Source organism: Colius striatus, chromosome 1, assembly GCF_028858725.1.
Source record: "Colius striatus isolate bColStr4 chromosome 1, bColStr4.1.hap1, whole genome shotgun sequence".
Classification (NCBI taxonomy): Eukaryota; Metazoa; Chordata; class Aves; order Coliiformes; family Coliidae; genus Colius; species Colius striatus.
The window spans coordinates 128949644-128970990 of NC_084759.1; the positions used below are offsets into that span (position 1 = coordinate 128949644).

At 38.9% G+C, this 21347-nt stretch overlaps 1 protein-coding gene across 1 annotated transcript in view; it reads left to right on the top strand.

Moving 5' to 3' along the window:
- The window catches only part of BORCS5 (BLOC-1 related complex subunit 5), a 73351-nt gene that overhangs the window by 42306 nt on the left and 9698 nt on the right, over nt 1-21347 (top strand). The window contains exon 3 of the mRNA XM_062007193.1: nt 9412-9569. Within this exon, the coding sequence (XP_061863177.1) occupies nt 9412-9569 (158 nt within the window). The remainder of the gene's footprint in view (nt 1-9411; nt 9570-21347) is intronic.

The following is a 21347-nucleotide window of genomic DNA, read 5'->3' on the forward strand; positions in this document are numbered from 1 at the left end:
TGATGATAGAACAATGGTAGGAAATAGATGAAAACTGCTGCTACATACCAAATAGAAACCATTTATTTCATGGATATAAATGATAGTTATTCTAGAATCAGCACTGTTTGCCATAATAAAGCATCGATAAAAAGATTTGTTAACTGGTCTTATTAGTTATTTAAAAGAAACTCTTTCAGGGAAGCTGTCTTTAAAGTTTTCTCTGCTACTTTTAAAAGAGTTTTATTCATTTCTGGAAAAGAAGACTGGCGTCTTGGACTTGCTAAATCTGTTAGTAAATGGCCTGTTCTTGTTCCGTGTTATGCTGTGGAAGTAAATTGCAAACAGAAAACTTTTGAGTTGACATCTGAACTGAACAGAGTGTCTGAAAGTTTGGAGAAAAACAACAGACAACAACATCAGTTAATCTTCTAATAAAAGACATTACTTGTTGGAGAAGCATACCTCATTAACAGGCATGTCATAGATGTAATCTGTGGGCCTGAAGTGGCTGGCCATTTTGTCTTAAATTGTCTTTCCTTTAACATGGTGTCAGGCACAAGGCCTATTGAATAAGTTACCATGGAGAAAACTAGATTGTGAACTTGGGCTTGCAACACTTAAGCTACGCTGTAGCGATTGATTGTGTGTGTGCTTTTGCCTCTTTGTAAAAGCAGCACCGTGTACTCTGCCCCCACTGAATTTGCTTGGGGTTAGTGTTGTGTACCCAGGCTGGTTATTGTTGAACAGCAAACGTGTCCCAGATTCACGTGGGTGCCATAAGGCTAATCTTTATTACTAATAATAGAATCAAGTAAATGAGTTTTAGCTTGTTTTAAAAGGGATTTTAAAATTTTATGTAAAAGAAATTGAAATTAGTTGTTTCTACTGTCACTTTTCCATCTACAGCCTAGAGCGCATTGCATCTGTTGGCAAATTTCAACTAAATTTTGCAGTGGGAGAGAAATACAGAAGCTAGTTAAGATCCTATTATTTGAAGGAAGATGAATGGATAGGTAAGCTTTGAGACTCAGTGCTTTGCATTCATTAAAAAAAGTTGACAGCTTTATATTGCTACAAAGGAGTCCCCTCTGTCCTTTCATTCTCTCTCTCACCTCTCCTGGGACTAGCTCTGTTTTTTGATCTGAAGCTCTGATTCCTTTTGCTACCCTAGAGGAAAAAGAAAACCACTTGATTACTTCTCTGTGATTTCAGTGAAGTGAATCGTTTTCTGTTGCAAGAACTGTGGTGAGGGACATTATAAGGAAGACGGGCATTGGACTTTCCCATTTGTGGAGCATCTATGTGGGGGTCAGAGGGAAAAAGCCATTGATTTGGCTCTGATTGTCTTAAGAAGCTTTATTAGATGTCTGAGAGTCTGTGTGGGAGAGATGGTGTTGATGTGGAATGCTCAATGCGAATGGTGCTGTAGGTAAACAGGCTCCATCGCTGCCTGCGCTGCTGCCATTTAGCGTTTGAGGGTGAGACATGGGAAGGGATATTTTAGCAGTGAAGTCATTAGACCGAGGGATAGCGGTTTCCTTGTGGTCTCAGATAAATTATTTAATCTCTTGGTGCCTCGGTTCCTCATCATAAAATGATATTAGTCTTCTGGTCTTTGGGTTTGCAAAGTAGTTAGGATTCAGTTCTAGCCTGCGGATTTCACATACTTGTTTAATCAGATTATGGTAGGTCTTGGGTCTCTCTATGTTTTCTAAAAAGAAAAAAGTGGCTGCAGAATAAATATAGCAGATTACTTGACACAGGACCATTGTCTCTCACCTCGCTGTGAATTGTATTCACAGTATTCATGTATTCATGTATTTTTCCAGCCTTGTGCCTATTTTTAAACTTTGGAGTCTGTTACGGGAAGCTGGCCGTACAATATTGCAACTTCATAGTCAAAATCACTTGTTTTCTGTATTGGTTCTGTGATTTAGAAGGGAAAAATCGGTGAGAAGATGGACTGTGTAGGATCTTGACAGCTTTTAGTTGGCAAAGTGCTTTTCTTTGAAGTACAATGTGTACCTGTTTCCTAATGTGAAGCTTTAGATGAAAGGTATTGATAGATATGCTTCCATTTTTATGGCAATTGCTAGTGACTTTTTGAAGGTATAACACTGGGCAATGTCATTGTGGTGGATTAGTCCTGGCTGGATGCCAGATGCCCACTGAGTTGTTCTATCACTCCCCTTCCTAAATGGGACAGGGGAGAGAGAAATATAGCAGGAGGTTCATGAGTCGAGGTAAGGACAGGGAGATCACTCAGCAATTAGTGTCACAGGCAAAATAGACTCAACTTGGGAAGAAAAGGTTTGGTTTATTAATGAACAATCAGAACGGAGCAGGGGAATGTGAGATAAAAGCAGATCTTAAAACACCTCCCCCACCCTTCCTTCTTCCTGGTCCACCTAGATCAGGTCACCCAGGAATGCGTCCAGGTGGGTTTAGAAAATCTCCAGAGAAGGAGACTCCACAGCAAACTTCATTTTTATAGAAGCTTAAATATCTTGAATCTTTTTAATGTTGTTTTTTGAAGATGAATGGTGGAGGAACAAAAGGGTGTGTGATTTATGTATCTGGGTGAGTAATGTCTTGCAGGCAATAGCTTACACTGTATTGGGAGGCCCAGACACAGTGTTCATACTGAGAGCATAGTTGAGCTCTGTGGTCAGAAAAGTTGCCTGTTAAATGATGTGACACGATGAGAGTCTTCAGCCCATCCGTCACCCATGCAGAAGTAAACGATCACATGGTACCAACTCCAAAGTAGAAGGAAAATCTGCTTTTGCAGCCAACATTCCTTGCCACAATACAAATATGTTCTTTGCTCACATAATAGCTATTCAGTTTGCCTACAGTCATTGTGTTCCCCCATTAAAGTTCAAAGGAATTGAAAAGACACATTCGACAAAGCCAACTTTTGTTTTTTTGTGAATACGTATTTTATTACAAGATATTTTATCAGTGAGATTCTTAGAAAATAAAATGGTCTGTGGAAAAGATTATGTGGTCATTCACATTTGAGCCTAAAGATTTCTGGATGAGTAGCAGTGATTTTATTATTTCTTAAAACTGTTATTTTATTTCAATTTCTTTGCAGTCAACTAACTCTGATATATACCCTTTTCTTAAGGGTGGTCTGAGTTTCACATTTGAGTGTATAAATTTTGATGTTTTCTAACAGAAGTATTATTTAAAAAACCAACACAGACGACACAACAAAACAAAACAACCTCTCAAAAAGCTATTTTGATGCCTTACTTTGCTGAAAATGTAGCCTTTTCTTAGTCTTGAAGAATGAGAGAGGAAGTACACAATTAAAATTCAAAGCATTTAGTCAATAAGAGCCCAGTAAATCTGATTTCCTTATCTGTTTGGAAATATTTTAATGCATTTTATTCTGACAAACATACATATGCAATTATTTCATTTCCATAGGTTATATTAAAGCCCTCATGCATGAGGCATATATGGACATGAACTCTATCTGCCACCTCCAAACTTGTGCAAGCAGTCATGATCAAGAAAGAAGTCTGAGTCTTTAGGGTGTAATTTCATCTGCTTCTTTTATGGATCTTTTTTTGGTACTTAGGATGCCTGAAGGTACTGGCAAAACAGTCTCCTCATTCAAATAGCAACAAGAAAGGGGACTATAATAGTTAACTTGTGGCCACTGAAGCCAGACTATTTAAGAAGCTGGTCAGACTAGTTAGCTCATAGCCAAGAGCTTTAGAAATGCTTGATAAGGCAAGATGTAGAGTTGATTGTTTTTAAGTACTCTTGGAGTACAGGAAAATTGATGGAGACTTGAAAAACACTAGTGCAAACTTGAAAAGCACTAGTGCTTTTTAAGCTAGAACTAATGATGTCTTAATGAGGGAAAATGAAATAGTCATAGTCTGATCAAATTCAATGAAGCATTAGAAGAACTGAAAGTTTTGCTGACTTAGATTAAATTTATGAAGAATAGTTTCATAAAATGTGAGGGCAGTAAGAGGAGGAGTTGGGAACAGCTGAAATGAGGTAAATTGCAGGCACACAGATGACTTCGAAGGCTGGCAGAGAGAAAACTGATGTAGTTAAGGCAGTGTAAAGGGAGCTGTAGGCAAAAAGATATCCACACACAGAAAAAGGGCAAAAAGGAACTTGTATTAAGAAGGTGAAAGATCACAAACTCTAGCAGGTTAAATAGGAAATCAACAGGAGACAGAGTAGAAATTCCTTATAAACAGTTTTCTATTAGCATATATAGATTTTTAGATTCTCCAGAATCTTGCTGAACGTTTTGTGGGATTGTCTTCAGAGAAGAGTTTCAGATAAACCAAAATCAGTTAGTTGAATTGGCATTTTCTGTAAAAAAATGTGCCCAGTTTTACAAGGATGAATGAGAAGCATTCAAGAAAAGGTTTTAGAAAAAGTGGTAATGTACACAGTAATAAACCTCTGTTGCTCATTTAACCTTACTTTTGAGAGAAGAGGTGACATGTACAATACACTGCATGCTCTTCAATAGGAAGTTGCTGATCAGTAAGTCCCACAAAGGTGTAGCAATTATGGAAGCAAATGGATTGATAGAGGTGTAACCATTATGCATCATAAAAAAAAAAAAAAATCAGACTTGGCTTTTAAAGAGAGAAGTCAGGCTTCAGGTTAGAGGTATTTGAAGGTTTTACAGCAGTAATTGGAGCAATAAAGTCTTCTGTGGGAGAGAAGACAGATCAGTGGGGTTCTTGAGCTTGGAAAGACGATGAGAGAAAGTACACCCTGCTCTATGGATTTCTGTTGTGTCACAACATAATAACTACAGAGTAGCAAGTGTAAAACAAGTGAAAAGAGTTTTCTTTATGCTGTGCATAAATAAGCGTTTTACCTCTTGCCATAGGATATTTTGGAGATAAATGTAGGCCTTTAAAAAACGATTCATTAGTTTCAGGTATAGCTTATCTGAGCACAGTAATTAATGCTTGAAATTTTTATTAATAAAATTTTATTAAAGTTTTATTTTGGAGGCAGGAAGATTGTGAAAGAGGAAGGAGAACTGATAAAGATATTTTCTAAATGTTCACTGTTGGAAGCAGTTTTCTCAGCAAGGTAGGTCTGATTAAAGGAGGAGGTACTTTTAAAGTCCTCTCTTGCATTCCATGGAAAGATTGTTTAGCTGATGACAAGCAACCCTTTCTGGCCTTTTAAATAGTAAAAAAACCACAGCATCATGTGCTTTGCTGTCTGTAATAATAAATTAACAACTGTGCAACTTTTGTTTTTCTAATGTCTGCTCTGACTGGTTGAAAAGGAGATTGACAAGTGGAAATACAGAAGTCAGAAAGAACTTTTAATACTTTTCAGGTTGGAAAGGGCTCACGTTGTTAGGATTGCCCAGTCAAGCAACATAACATAACTACTGGGTTACTGGTTTCTGTAAATATATACAGAGTCAGTATAGCATGTAAAGCATTTTTTCAAGAACTTCACTTCTAGTCAGAAAAATGTTTTCTAAACTAAAAGCTTGCTTCTGCTTAGTAGGATGTGATTTGTTGGAAGTGTGTGTTGACCTGGAACCAACACAGAGATGACTAAGTAGAAGGAAAATGGTTTTAACATGCCTCGGCTTTGCCAAGGAATATGGAAACAATAACAGATTTTTCAAGTCTGTGGGTCAGCTAGCCTTGTAGTGTGATATATGATATTTCTCTATGCATGACATACTTGGTGCATTGGGTGGGTTTTTTTCCTAAAGTGCCATTTAGGAGCTGAAATGTTGATCTTTCATTGACCCAATTGCTGTTTACCACCTTTGTGGGAGTGCTGTTTACTGATCAGATGTATCCAGAGTAGGTGGGAGATCTCAAATTCTCTTCACTGTGACAGGCACATAATGAGATCTTTCTTCTTATTTGTTTTACGGTGTAATCTGATACCAAGACTGTATATTTTTGGCAGTTGCTAAAGCATTTTTGGTTAGGCACTAAAGCTCTGCAGTAGTCCTCCCATTTCCCCATTTTCCTTTTCACCGAGCGACAACATCCTACATGCTGCCTTTCCTTATCACTCTGGAGTACATTGCATCACCCATGTGCCAAACCATCTCTTCTTGAGGTTTCAAACCATGCAAAGATGATTCCTGGTGTGCTTCCTTCCTTGGAAAAAAAACAATAGCTTGAAAAATGAGCATTTGATTTAGTAACTAGTTAAAACTTTAGCTGCTGTTTTCTTCACGTTTAACAAGACAACCATGTGTTTGCGGGACGGGGAGTGATAGTCACACAGGCAAAATCACAGGAACTCCCTTTCCTCGGTGAAAATGAGGTAGTGGCTCAGCACTTTTTGCTCTGAGATGTGCTGGTGACGAGAATCAAGTTCTGTCTCTTTTGGGAGTGCGCCTGAACCATTCAATGACCTCTGTCTCTCTCCCTTTTGGCTCTTGTTAAAGTGATCTAATAAATATTTTGTTGCAACAGATATGATCTCATATCCTCTTACAAAGAACTGTAGATCAGTCACGAGGGATGGCCCTGTTCAGTGGAGAGTTCACAGTATGAGACAAAGCTTTAAGAATCAAGTAGTGATTTCCAAGAGGAGAGCTGTTACAATACCTAAAGGTTTGCGATACTGGCCACCTTTCTGCTCGAAAAAATGAAGCTTTCTCAGTGCTGAATTGCTAGAGGCTTTTAGATGTCTCCTCAACTTTTCATTAGTATAGACAAGGGATGCCAGCAACACCCTTTTAACCCCCCGTCCTTTTCTGCATCTCACTTCCAGTTCAGGATTTTTTTCTGTGAGTGTCAAGTGTTTCATAGGTTTAGGGAAGTGTGCTGTTGTCTCTGAAATGCAGGGCTCATGGAGGAGGGAGATACACCTCTCTGGGCTCACTATCTGCTGCTAGCAACAAGAGGAAGGGAAGACATCTGCATTCTGTGGCATGGAGGTACCATTCCAGCCCTGCAGCTATCTTCTGTGCTTCCCTGGTAAAACCTCTCTGGAATATGGGTGGTTTCAGACTCTCTTTTGTGAAGTTTCGTAGCAACTTACTGTTGCCGTCTGCTCTTTTGGAGCAAAACTACTGACCTGCTAAAAATAAAATGCAGCAAATTAATAAAATCATAGACTCATAGCATGATTTAAGTAGGAAGGGACCTTTAAAGAGCAACCTCCTTGCCATGGACGGGGACATCTTACATGAGATCAGATTGTTCAAAGCCTTATCCAACCTGACCTTGAGGTTTCCAGTGATGGGGTGTTTCCAGTGTCACTGGACAGCCTGTTCCAGTGTCTCACAGTTATCGCTTCTCCAAACTATTGTACGGGATTGTACTTCCACCTCTGCCTTCTTGTGAAGAAATTACAGCTGAATAGTTAAGATCTCCCTTCACCAGAGCTTGTGTTCCTTTTGATAGTGAATTAGGAGCTCCATACAGTTTATTAATTTTGCTTTTAGCATTATGTAGCCTGTACAAGATTGTAAAGGCATAATATAAGCTTGAGTAGCATGTTTCTTAATAGCTCATTTTACAGCCCTTGGCCTATTCAGCTTCAAAATTTTCATAAGCAGCATAAGTTGGCCAAAATACCCACTTGATGTTAATTAAATCTCTTAAGTAGAGTCTAATTTTCTTCCTTCTCTTGAAGGTGGTGAGAGATTAGTAATAAAAGAAAATTAGTGGGTTGATAGTATCATATATTTGATCAGCACAGAAACAGGATAAGTGCCTCAGGTGTATGGTGAACTCTTCATTCCTATGTGAACATGCAACATATTAGAAGTTGACAACATTATTTTAACATTTATCCTGACAGGATAATTTTACAGAAAATCAAAATTAACAAACTGTGGCAGCAATAGAACATGTAACTGACACATTAAAAAAAAAAGTCTTATTTCTTTCACTGGGTTTGCTCCCGTTAAAGTTACGTACTTCAGTGGAAAGTAGTCTCGAAAGAGTTGCAATCGATATTGCTGGACCTAAGATGTAGTTTTGAGATGATTCTTTCTAAACCACAAAAAGTAATTTTAATAGTTACTACAGGGTTTTGAGATGAAATGATGGAGTGTCTCTTTGCTCTCCTGAGCTCTTGACTCAGGCAGCACAATTGTAGTGGGCAACAAGTCAGTAAACCAAAATGTATTGAGTTTTTTTTCCGCTCTTAAGATGAGGAAAGAAAACATTTTGTGCAAAGAGTAATTGAGAGCATTCCGAGAGTATAAAACATTGAGTGTTGATGAAAACTAAGCCTACTTCATCATATCTGGTGAAGTTTCTGTCCTGATTTTGTTTTCATTTTTGTCTGCAAATGTTTTCAGAGAAGTTTAATTTTCTAAAATTCATAAGATGCTTCTGACTTATGTCTTGGTTTCTGTCTTGTTCTTGTGTTTTGGCAAGAACTTGGTGTCACCAGTTGCAGCTTCCAATAGGCATGAGGGCCATCCAAAATAGTTTCCATTTCCCACTGAGGTACAGTCTTAGAAGAACTTTACCAATACAAATAACTGGCATTTATGACTCTTTAATTGCTTAGTGTGATACTTGCTTACATTTGCTGTTTTAATGTCTTTTCCTGTCTGTAAACAGATAGTCCCAAAAGGCACATGCGTGCAGTCACTGAATTCAGTTTATACAGCTCGACGGATGTTTTGGGAAATGCAGATTGTGTGTGTTTGGTGTTTGTCACAGATTGCGTCCCACCAAGAAAAATGTTGTGCCTAGTGTTAAAGGAAAATGAAGTAAGTAAAGGAGATAGCAAAAGAAAGTATATTAAAAAAAAAGTGTATTGCTAGTCTGTGAGATTATGAAGAAAAATCTTACCAGATGAATGGGTTATAAAGATGTAAAAAAGGCAAGGTAGCTAAACCACTGTCATTTCACCCCTAATAATTTAACATAAGTGGGTAATTTTTAATTCAGGTGTGTTTTGAGGGACCAATGAATTTTTAGAGCTCTGTTTTTGACAGCATGATTCTAATGAAAATATCTTGAGTCTCACATTGATACAGGAACGCAGATCTCAACTCCTTCCACTTCTGGCATACATAAATGGAGAGGGAGGTGTAATTTTTCCCAGTTTAGGATTGTGGAGGAGAAGAAACGGTACTTACTTCACACAGCATAGAGCTGAAAATCAAGCTGATATACATTACAGACCTGCATTTAGAGTCTGTGTCCAGGTTCAGTGCAGGAGGACTAAGTTGTACAGCAAATTATTTGCACTGCTATAAAACCTAAACATCCATCAGTCTTCAATCCATGCCCTTCCTACTTTTAGCCTTCGTTGGACTATTACGCTGCTGAGATCCTGTGACCTAAGAGCCTGAACTAGTTTTTCATGATCTGTTATAAAGCTTTTCTTCTGGATTCATTCTGCAGCCTCTCAGCTCACAGATGAACTAGTTGTATGAACAGTCATATTAACTCTGATGCTTCCCTTTTCTTGTAGGACTCCTCAGTGGGCAGACTTCGCCAACCAGCACCAAACTGGAAAAGCTGGACCCCCAGCAGGTGCTACAGCTCTGTCTTCGGTATCAAGATCATCTTCACCAGTGTGCAGAAGCGGTTGCCTTTGATCAGAATGCACTTGTGAAGCGGATCAAGGAGGTACGGCCTGCAGCATGCCTGCTTCTGGTGGGGAAGGGCTTGGCCATCTATTATGAATGCAGGTGCTTGCTGTAGATGACCGTGGGTCACTTGCAGCAGTCTACTTCAAAGCAAACCCTGTAGAGATGTGGGTGTGCACTTCAAGTGAAGTTTCCTGGCTTTCACTGTGGTTGCTGTTAGGGGGTGTGTTTATTGGTTATACCCTGTGATTCCTAGCTGTAAACAGTGGCTGTTCCTCTGGTATGGCAAGTACTGCAAGTAACTGTTGAAGACGTAAAAGATGACTGGAATTTTTGAAGGTAACATTCGTTATTTAGGTTTTTATAGCATACATTTTACTATGCCTAACAGTTAGGCTCTAATTTAAGGAAAGAAGTGGTCATCTTAACATCTTCCGTAGTTGGTGAAGGTAGTATTTCTTTCTTTCTTCAATGGATTTCTAGAGCTAGACTTTGTTTTCAAAGCCCATACCATACTGTCTCTTATCTGATCTGTATGGCAAAAAGATCTCTCTGCTCTGCTGTTTTTAGCGCTGTCACCATCATTTGATGATCTGCTTAAATATTCAATGATAATGTTGGTGGGGAGATTAATTCCTGGGGTGAGCGTCTTGCAGTTTGAATGTCTTTCTAATTTGTAACTAACTGATAATGTTGGAAACGTCATGATGGCTGATAGATTTATTTTTATTTTTTTAAAATTTGATTTATTTTAGTTTACTTTGAAGTCAAGACGCACTGGCACGAGAGGAGATGCTATTTGAGAGTGTTTCCTCACATACTGCCAGATGTGTAGAACTGGTCAATGCTGCATATATCAAAAGTCTGAGATCAAGTACCTTTCAGTGTCAAAAGAAAAAATTTTAAGCAGGTGGTTAGTTTTCATTCATGCAGTATCAACAGTGACCTTGATTCTTGTTGCTCTATTGGCTTAGAGTTAAGAAAATCCCACACGACAAACTGGATAATAAATTTGATTCATGGGCTGTTTTGAGAAGCTGCTGTCATCGTGAAGTTTTAAGTACAAAATATCGTGGGAGCCATTAAAAAGGCCTTTTTACTTTGTTGTATTAAGATCTGAGGCCAGCTATTACACAAGATGTAAAGATATTTGCAGATATTGGTGACTCAGATCACACAATCTCAGAAATGGGATTTAATTTCCAGCCTAATGACAGTGTACTGCATTAAGCCAAGCAGAATGTAATTCTTTTGGCTGTTAAAGTGTGAAAGGGAATTTCAACATGATTTAAAGTCATGGTAGGTGCCACCAGCACAATCTGCATTAGTTGGATTTGCCCTCTGTAGAGCAAGTGGCAGAGTGTCTTTTAAACCAGCTGTGGTGATATTTTCTTCCAGTTTATAGTGCTTGTGGGGGCTTTTTAATGTACAGTAAATAAAATGATAGTGTTATTGTTACTACTTTATCACAGACTCCCCTCTGACAGGAGGAGAGAAGTGAAGGAGAAATGGGTGGTTCTGTAACGCTGGCAACTGGCAAGTCAGTTGGGTTGGGAGTTTTGGAGTGTTTGGGTTCTTTTTGGTCACAACACTTAAGTAACTTCAGATGCTTTCAATCTCTCTGCCAGATCTGGTGGTTTTTTACTGTTCATTTTCCTAATAATTTTTACATGTTTTTCTTGAATTGGCTGTTCTGCGTGTGTGTTCTGGAGGAGCCGGGTGGGACTCACTCAGCTTAAATCATTCTTTCCAAATTGTTTGGGCTCTCCTTGGTGTACTAAAGCAAACCACTGCTGACAGTTGTTGACAACAAGGGGTGCAGCTGATCTAGAGCAGGGTATGTGTCTTGTTACAAGTGTAGACAAAGGAAATCGTATTTGGCTGCACCTATTTGTCAGCAGTGATTTAATTTCACCATGTAGATGAAGCTTTGACCAGTGATAAAGAGTAAAAGTGAAAGAGAAAATGAAGTGTATTGCGAAAAACATAATGTGTTCATGAGCTAGACAGTAAATTCTTTTATCCTCATTTTAGTGGTCAGCATTTCCCTTTCCCCTTCTTTAACACCTTAAGCATTGAAGTGTTTTTCTTCTGATAGCAGACTGATCAAGTGACTGATGCTTTTAACTTTTCTACAAAATGTTGGTGAGCTTCAGTTGCCAATTTCCTACTATTTGTCTGAAGTATATTCACTTTTCAGACTGTCGCTGACTGTTCTCTGTGTGGTAGTAGTCCTACTGTATAGCATGCTACAGTCACACTGCCTGCCGCCAGGATTTTTTTAGTCTTTCCTTGACAAAATATCCCAGGGTAAATATCTTTTGCTCAGCATCTGGGTGGCCAGAAACAAAAAGTTTCCTGGTTTCTGGCAAAACCTGGAAGTACTGCTGTAAATTTATTGGTCCTTGATAACTCATAATTGACTGTGATGGTTTGTAAATCAGCACAATTTAATCTGAATTAAAATAGTTCTTAATAGGAAAGAGAATAGGGTAAGGAAAACAAAAATGTTGCATGACAATAGTTACTGCAGTCTAAGTGGACCCATCTGTGCATTCCCTTACTTGAGGGACCAAAACAGTCTAGCTTTGCTCTCCAGCCTATTTCCCAGTTGAGCCAGAATTTTATTGGAGTATGTTGGCTGGATCCATGTCTGTTCCTAAATGTAGAATCTGTGTGGCTTCCAGGCTGCTGTGACTGTTCTCTCTCAAGAAATATATGTACCCAGACATTTCCTTGAAGGGGAAAGAATTGAAGACCTGAATGAAGGTATTTTGCTGAACTGCCTCTCTTCAGCAGTTAGCATATACTCGTACCCAAACTGTTGGGTTTGGACAGGATTGATTTTTATGATGATGAGCTTTGTCTTCACTGCCATTAAAAAAGGATGTGCTTTGCATCTTTTTAGGGGAAAAATAACTGTTCTACATTAAATACTATGTTTCATGTTCATTTTTGGCAGGTGACTCACTGTCTGTTGCAATACCTCATTATTTCCAAGACCACTGAAATATTTAGGATTCCTTTTCATATTTTCTTCTTATCAGTTTGAAAAGCAACAGAACAGCAATTTGGAATTTATGTATATGTGAATCCAGGGTTATGTCATCTCACAAAATTTGACAGTTTTCAAGCAAAAAAGCCTCTGTGCAGCATTTTCTGGGTATTTGTCTACACTTTGGTATTTTGTAGGATGAAAATTTTTTAGCTTATTGGATGAGTCATCACATACTGACTTCTGGAGGCATTCTGTTCAGATGAGTCTCAGAACAGGATTTAGTCTGTCTACTGACAGTATGTTGGAACCATGTAAGCTTGTTATATGTGTATGCTAGGAAAAAGGTGCATTTTTAAAGCCCAGTAGATAACATGTTGAAAAATGCTACAGTATAAAAGGCATTTATAGCTAGTTAACGGGTTAAGCTGATCTTACCTGCACCGTGGAGCTTTTGACGCAGAGAATGTGATACTTGAGGCTAAAAATCTTAGAGGTGAACCATGACTTCCTAAGCAAGGATAAAACCATCTCAGTCCCCTATTCTTGAGTATTGTATGAACCAAAAATAGTTAAAAAATCTTTACTGTCTTATCGGTGTGAGGACAGAAGAGCTCAACTACAGTGTTTTTCCTTTGTTTCTGTGATGGGTTTAGAGCCCTAGCTAGTTAAGACAAGAGGTCTTAACTTGCTTCATTCCTCTTCTGCCTCTGCCATGACAGTGCTGTAGATCTGCATTACAACTGATTTGAAGTTTTGAGAATTCCAGCTGCTGTTGAGTACATGAGTTGCATGTTCTCCCCTTGCCAGGAGTGTCTGCCTCACTTTTGCCATCTGTGCAGTGGAGGATTTCTGCCAAAATTAGTTTGAAGGCAAATGTTGACCAGTGCTTTTTTCTATTGTTTTTCTGTTGTATCTGGTGACAGGACAAGGGGTAATGAAAAAAAGCTGGAACACAAGAAGTTCCATTTAAACGTAAGAAAAACTATTTCACTGTGAGGGTGAGGGAGCCCTGGCACAGGCTGCACAGGGAAGGTGTGGAGTCTCCTTCTCTGGAGGTCTTCAAGACCCTTCAAGGCTTTCATAATATCTGAAACTTGAAAATTTAGGCCTAGCTTCTTTCAATGAAAGTGAAAGGGAAGCTGAAAGCCATCTAAGCTCCTTTCAAAGAAGCTTTGAATGAAAAGATCTTTAGCATTTCTCATTAGACTTCCAGTGTTGGCAAAGGGGATGTGCTACTCAATGTGTCCTAGGTACTCTTAAAGGCAAATGTAGTTCCTAAATAACCTATGCTTAATATGTATTTGCATTGGGAAGGCTCTTACGCTTTGCCTTAAATCCAAATTTTGTAGCTTGTATTGCCATAGGAATCCCAGACTGACAATGATGTTGAAAAGAGAACAGTAGAAAATGAATATATCTCAGTCTAAGCTGTTGCATAGCTATGAGGACACTGCCCCCCCCCTTCACAGGTAATAAACATTATTATATATTTTTAACTCTTCTTAATACTCTGGCAATAACAGTAATTAGTCTACCGTGTAGCAAATTACAGTGTATGGCTTGTTTCATACCTGTGAATTTCTTTATGGCAGTAGCTCACTATTTTAAACAGATATTCCGGAATAAGACGTGTATGGATTTATTTTTTTTGTTTAGTTTGGGCTGTTTTGGGAGGTTTTTTACCAGCTTGTTGAAAAAAGTAATTTTAATTGGCTTCTCTAGTATGTAGTTAGGATGTTCAGAAATGCATCCCTTAATATTTGGCAAGTAAATAACTTTTGAAGCCACACATATATCCCGTCCTGTTTCCCTGTATATTTCAACTGTTTAAAATTATGTATAGGAGTTAAATAATTATTTCCTATAAGCAGCAAGTCTAGTGCTCTTGACAAGACTCACCAGAAAAGCACTTTTATACTCAAACATTAAATACAAGCACATTGTAGCTTATCCCATGCATTTAAAACTCATAAACTGTGATTCAGCCATTCCTGTCACCACGTGTGTGAAATAAAACATGTCCAGCAATTTGGGGATTTAAGAATTTCAGTTTGTTTTTTGTCAGTGCCTGTGGCTTTTTGATGTATATCACAACTGTGTTGTTTCTGAGACATTGACCATTTGGTTTTAACAAAGAGACCTGTCAGTTAGTGACAAAATATGCCTGGGAAATGTGGCCTGCTAAGGTCGTGAATGGGATTTTGTTCCACCCAGAGCAAAGGATGAGTTTGCTATGGGCAGGGCTCATGGCTTTGAACCCCTCTCGTTAGAGGTTGGAGGGCTGGTGGTGGTAGGAAGAGTCTGTAAGGATTTGATATTTCCTGATGGAAATTAAAGGACAAGATACCTTGAAGGTGGTGATAAAGGGAAGTGTGGGAAGCTGTTCCATCACCAGGAATGAATGAATTGCGGGCCAGAAACCTTGGAAGGACATTGCCTGGCTGGTGACTATGTTGATGCAGTGCAACATACCATTAGCCAGGGCTGCAGTTGGACATGGGATGTGTATCTGCTGCAAACAGACATAGCTTCTACTGGGTGTTGCACCACAGTCACTCATCAGATTCATCCCATGTTCCAGTCATAGTTGACCAGTGCCCCTTCAAGGAAGGGACTCAAATGAATGAGAAGTTTTGTGGAGGTGCTTTTTACTTGATCTTTGGTTTTGTTTGTTTTAGTACTTTGCTGAGTGAGAAGTTTGTTGTCATTCCTGTTAGTTATGATTTCCCTGTAGGTGGTATTGGAACAAGTTTCCAAAGGTATTTGTGAAACCTGTTTTCAGCAGACATGCCCTTAGAATGATGCGCCTTGTTACTAAACTGAACTAGGCTAGCAAAACGTGAGTGTCCTCACCAAGTCAAATTCTCTGACTTCAGGCCTTTGTCTTAAGATTCATGTGCTCATATGGATAAGATCACAAAGTTACCTTTCATCATATTAGAGACAAAGGCTCAGAAGATCAAAAGTAAGCCTGTTAAAAGAAGACTGTCAAATTTGAAAATGGAGATGTGTTTAGTTTTGACACAATACATAAAGACTTTCCAGATGAGGTTATGTTAACTTGCAAGCAAATATGAGCCTTCTGGTTCACAGACTTAAATTAGCAACACCCCAAGTCCAGGGAAGGAAGCCTAAGAATTCCTTGGAATATAATATTTCTAAATGGGGAAGTATCTGTGTTGAAATTGCACTTATATTTTTAAGGGATTTAATACCATGCTTAATTTGGAAAGCTAGGGAACACAGTGTTCTGTGAAGAAACTGGTACCTTAAATATAGTTTTTGGCATCTTGAAATTATGAGATTGATGAGGACTATGCAGTCTCTCAAACTTTTCAGTTCTCATCTGTGATGAAATATTATTTACAGACTGGAATCTTAACTGACCAGGAACCATCATGCAGAAATAAATATATAGGGTTGTTAAGCTGTAAACTACCTTCATGTACTTTAGTTCGTCTCGCTTGTTTTTCTCCAAAGTGATGTGCTTGATTTTTTTTGAGTGGCAGAGCAATGTCTTAATGATCCAGCATCAAAATAGGAAAATGCTTTTGAAAAAGCTTCACAATTGGTACTTCTATACATAGAATGAATGTCTTGCTGTGTATGCCTGAGGCAGATGGCCAGTGCACTGTTGTACATGAACTTTATGAAGTGATATAGCAGTTATTAAGGAAGAAGAAAGGCTGTGACAATTGCAAACAGTCTGAAATCTGTTGCGTTAACATCCACTACTTCATTTGGTGTCATAAAAAAAACCAGTTCCTCGCTCCTAGAATATATGTGTGAAAATCAGTTCCAGCACATTCCCTTCTCTTGTGCTTTGGTTTCTTATGGCCTTTTGAGAAAAGATATAAACTGGAATCCTTTCAACCACCACATTTCCAAGGAAAAGCAGAAATTTAAACAAGCATCTGGAAGTCAGAAAGGTATGTGTTATAGAACTTGGGTCTGTAAGAGACTGGCAGTGAAGGTCAGAAGTCCAATATGATAATATTATATTAATGTTTTCATCAGGATCAGTACATGGAGCTTATGATTCCTGTTTAAACTAGGAAGTTGGTTTTCTTATTCTAGCCTTGTTTTCTCAGATGGAAAAACAAAACAAAACGCAAACAAACCTGCCACTCACCCCACCCCAAAACGTTAGTAGAACTTCTTATAGTAATGAGAAGTATTGAAGCTCATTTCAGACTTGATACTGAATTTGGGCATGAAACAGAGTTGAGTTATAACGAAATCAAGTATTGGCCTGGGGTGTGTCACACAAAGTGTTGCCATGGGAAATAGGAACATATCGATTGTGCTGCTTGAGGCTGTGAGACGATTTTGTCTGGCACAGTGTGTGCAGCTTGTGCCATGTTCAAGGAAGGCGAGTTCATAGTACAACACGAGGGCTATAGGAATGTTTGGGGGTTGGAGAACCTAGGGGAGGAACTGGAAAATCTTTCCTTGTTTGTTTAGTCAAATGAAGATCAAAAATGGTATGGCTTCTCTTTCTAAGTAGGTGTGGGGTTAAGGTGGCTCTATAATGGTCTTCTCCATCCTTGCTTGGATTGTGTTGATACAGGAAAAGTCTCTTCACAGGTTTGATTCTTAGCGGTTATCTCCTCTTTCGATGTTGAACTGAAACTTTCAAGGTGTCAACTCTAGCCCTGAGTGAGAAGTGGGAGGAGGGAAGGCTATGTGGGGAGGGGAGGTGTCAGGAATGTTAGCTGAAAGCTTTTCAGCAGTTTGATGTTCATTTTAGATGGGTTAGCTGGTGTTATTTGGAGTTATTCTGATGACTTAAGGATGCCAGATGGTAGGCTGGGAGGGTGATGTTGACCTTGTGTTAGCAGCCCTATAATTAGCATTCTGATAACAATCAGATGTGATTTGCAGAGATGACTTCATGTTGAAAGTATTACAAAGCTTTAGTGCAAGTAATCTGTCCATCTTGCTTTTTATTATGAAGGGTACAATTTCCTTAATGTTTCTGTGCCATTGGGGCATGAGTGGTTCTATATGAGAACATTATTAGCCATTATGTCAACACTGCTCTAGAGGTACGAAACATATCATTTACTAGTAATGAATTCACATGGGCGTTCTTCCTGACTGGCTGTGTCATCTGCTTCTGGAAGCCTGGATAAGATGCTGGATTACAGTATAGTAGAATACCCTGTAATCAAGTATATGAGCTGTGCCACACTGTGGTGTAGTGGACAAGAAATAAGAGTAGTTTTTGGGTTTGTGTTGTTTTTTTTTTCTTACCAGAAGAGAAATCAATATATTTGAAGAGCAATTAATAGGACTGACAAAATATTTTATAAGTAAAATACTAAATCAGATGAATTTCAGTTTAAAAAGCTGTTCAGTTGTTGTAAAATGAATCAACATAACAGCAGTATGCAGCAAGGAATTTAGAAGAGTTTTTAAGGTCAGAAAGAATTCTTGGATAATAGCCTTTCCTTTTGCTCGATCCAGTCCATAGAATTTAATTCTTGTTTATATCTGACCTAAGCTATGTGGGAGTTGAAGATGAACAATTGACTTCTCAATGATAAGTTCTTCTGCCAGGTCATAGTGTAAATGTTCAAATGCCTTCTTGCTTTTGACCATTTTTTTTCTAGAGATCTGTTTGTAGACAACAAGGAGAGAAATACTCAGCCTTGAGGCTGAAACTTGAGGCCCCTCCAGCTCAATACAATAAAAATGAATGCTCAGAGTGGGTTAGAGTTACTACTGCTCACTCATTGAACTTTTGTCTGAATAGTTGATCATTGGTGGGAGTAGCTACTCTTGTACTGTGTTTTGAACAATAGCTATAGCCTCAGAAGAGCTTGCTATAGGAATGATCTGCAGGGTTAAAGATTTCCTTGAGGCTTTCCTGAAGCCAAACTTACTCTCAGATGTTGTGATCTCCAGAAGAGTGCTGGGACATTTGAGCTTTAGGACTGGGGAAATCTTGAAAGTAGCTCTTCTAGGAAGGAGTAAATCCTTTCCTCATCATCACTGGGATGTACTTGGCTCATTTCATATTCTGTTTGAACAGGAAAGAGCTGATGGTAGAGCTCCAAAAAAAGTCCTTCAGAATTTTTTCAGCCTATCAAGGGCTACCATTGTCAGAGCTGACATACCTTGGAGTTTCTATGGTAAGAAGTTGTTGATTTGGACTTTCATATGAAAGCTGTGTCTGACAGGGAAAGCAAAAGCTTCATCTGAGCTGTCAGATGTCCAGAAATCCCCGATTCCGGAACGCTGGGCTTGTGCCCGTGCACTTCTCGCACTACACTTGTGTGTATACAGGCCATCTGCACAGCACATGAGAGATAGGTCTGATGCAACCAGATGCGTTGGACTGACTGTTTAAGTATGGCAGAGTGCTTGAAGCCATATTTGTCTTCAATTCCCTAGACAAAATTTAAAAAAAAAAAAAAAAAGTCTTAGATCGTCCTTTTAACACTTCACAAACTGTAGGAAATGGTTAAAACTCACCTCCTTTGCCTTCTCTGAGAACAGACTTAAGAGCTTTTTCTCCTTAAGTGTTCTTTTATAGAAAGTGCTCTCTTTGCTCTCTTGGCAAACACTGACCAAGTACAACAAAGGTAGCATCCCCTTTTAAAAAGTTTCAAAATACCTTTTGTAGGACATCTGTAAAAGAAGACCTACAGCTATCAGGTCCCAAGTGGGAAGGGAATAATATCATTATATCATCTGTCTTGCAAATGTAATGATGCTGACTACTTTAGATAGCACCTTTTCACTCTGAAATGAGAAGGGGTGGTGTTTGCCGAGACATATTAATTATAGTGGTCATTAAATCAAAGCTTTTCAAATCAAAGCTTATTTTTGAAGGGGAAACCAACTTGCTTAAAGCGAGTCACTCTGAGCTGAAATTTATGATAAAATAAAACTCTAAGGGTAAATAACACAAGTGCTATTGCCCTATGATATTCAGGCTCTGGCTGGATACAGGAATGTTCTGAATGAGTAATATGGCAGCAGTGTAAAATCAGGAAATGAGGGAATTGAAGGCTGTGTTTTGTAGCAGAATTATTAGGTAGTCTGAAGCAAGAGTTGTGCAAATTGTCATTTAGGCAAGAGAGCACTGTAACAGTTACAAATTTTTCTTCCTCCAGGAACAGCTAATTAAAGACAGGCTAGGAGTTTCTTATTAATTTCTGTGGAATGGTATTCCACAAAAGACAGGTTTTTTAACGATGTTGCACACACAGATTAATTAATCTTATGTATAGTCTAGGTAGTTTTCTGTTATTTATTTTTCTTAATTTTTGTAATTTGGGAGAGATATGGCAGCACTTCTAATGGATTCAGTGTAACAACAGTTTTTACTCATGATGAATTTCAGAGCTGACTCGTCAAATGAGTACAGTTTATTCTATGAAGGAGCATTTGAAAGCTCTAAAAAAAGTGTTCTTGCCTACTTAAAGTCAGTGAGCTATAGTTTACTATAACCTTTTCTTGGTGACAATGTAGAAAACTTATTGATAAAATCAGATAATTTTCTTTTTCCCTCCAAGAATCTTGTTGTGAATGTCTGAATGTTGTGAATGTCTGAATGTTGTGAATGTCTGAATGTCTGAAGTTGAATGTCTGACACGGCCACAGCAAACACTGGGCTAGGACGCAGAAACACATGCAGAGGGAGAGATGGTGCTTCTCTACATGTAGTGGTCCTACTGCTTCTGTGACTGTCAGGCTGGCAGGTCAGTCAAGCAAACTTAAGACAGAACCACTGAAGAAGAGACTGGGAAGATCAAACTTGTTTTGTGGAGAACTGAACCTGTGATCATGCAGCTAATTTGGAGGAGGAGGATGGGACTGCTGCTTTGCAGCTTGAGGTTGTGGTGGATTTTGTGTGACGTGAAGCTGTGCCCAGAGTTTCGCTTGCTTGTGTTATGGTTTAGCTGTTTTGAGAGAGAAAAATGATAAGTAGCTGTGGTGTTGAGGGAAACGTAAGTAAAGTCCAGTAGAACACAACTGTGATATGAGATGTATCCAGTCTGGAGAGCTGACGTCTACAGCACCAGGTTTCAGATATCTACGGGTTGTTGGGCTTTGCTGTCCATCTTCTCCCACCTCTGTGGAGCCCTGCTTTTTCAAGCAGTTGGAAGTCGACCAGTTTATTAGTGCTGGATGAGAGCTAAGTATTGTTTTAATTGTAGCTTTAGGACTCTTTTTTAGCAGCAGTTAGTGACAGCAGTCATAACTTAAGCTTGGGGGACTGCCAGTTGGCAGAGGGATGCTGGTAGCTCCCAAGAAGGGAAGGCTCGAGTTGGAGCCGTGAGGGAGGCGTGGGCTGTGGAGGTCAGACTGCAGGGCAGTGACAAACATATCCTGTCCAGTAATGCAATATGCAGGGAAAGGTCTACATAAAGGTGTAAGAGCTACTTTCAAGAATGACCCATCTTATTATTTTGAGTTCTGAATTCTTTGCAACTAAAGGCCTCTCAAAATGGTTAAATCATAAGTTTTATATAGGCAGCAGCCTATCTTAATCTGTCACATCCCTACTATAGTCCAGAGGGACCCGGTATAGATTTAGCTGTAGATCTTTTGAAGTAAGGGCCCTGACATACCTATTAATATTACTAAAACTCAGTGGTTGAGCCAGTTACTCTTCTTTCTCTAACTTGACTGCAATCTGTGCAATGCTTAGACAGAATAACCCTTGGCAATTGTTTACAGCAGTAACAAATTACAGAAGGAACAAAAGGAACATTTTTGGCATGGGATTTGGTCCCAGATGTGATGAGCAAAACTTAAACGCCAATTATAATTGTTCACCTAGCAGTGGGGCAGAGGAAGAGTACT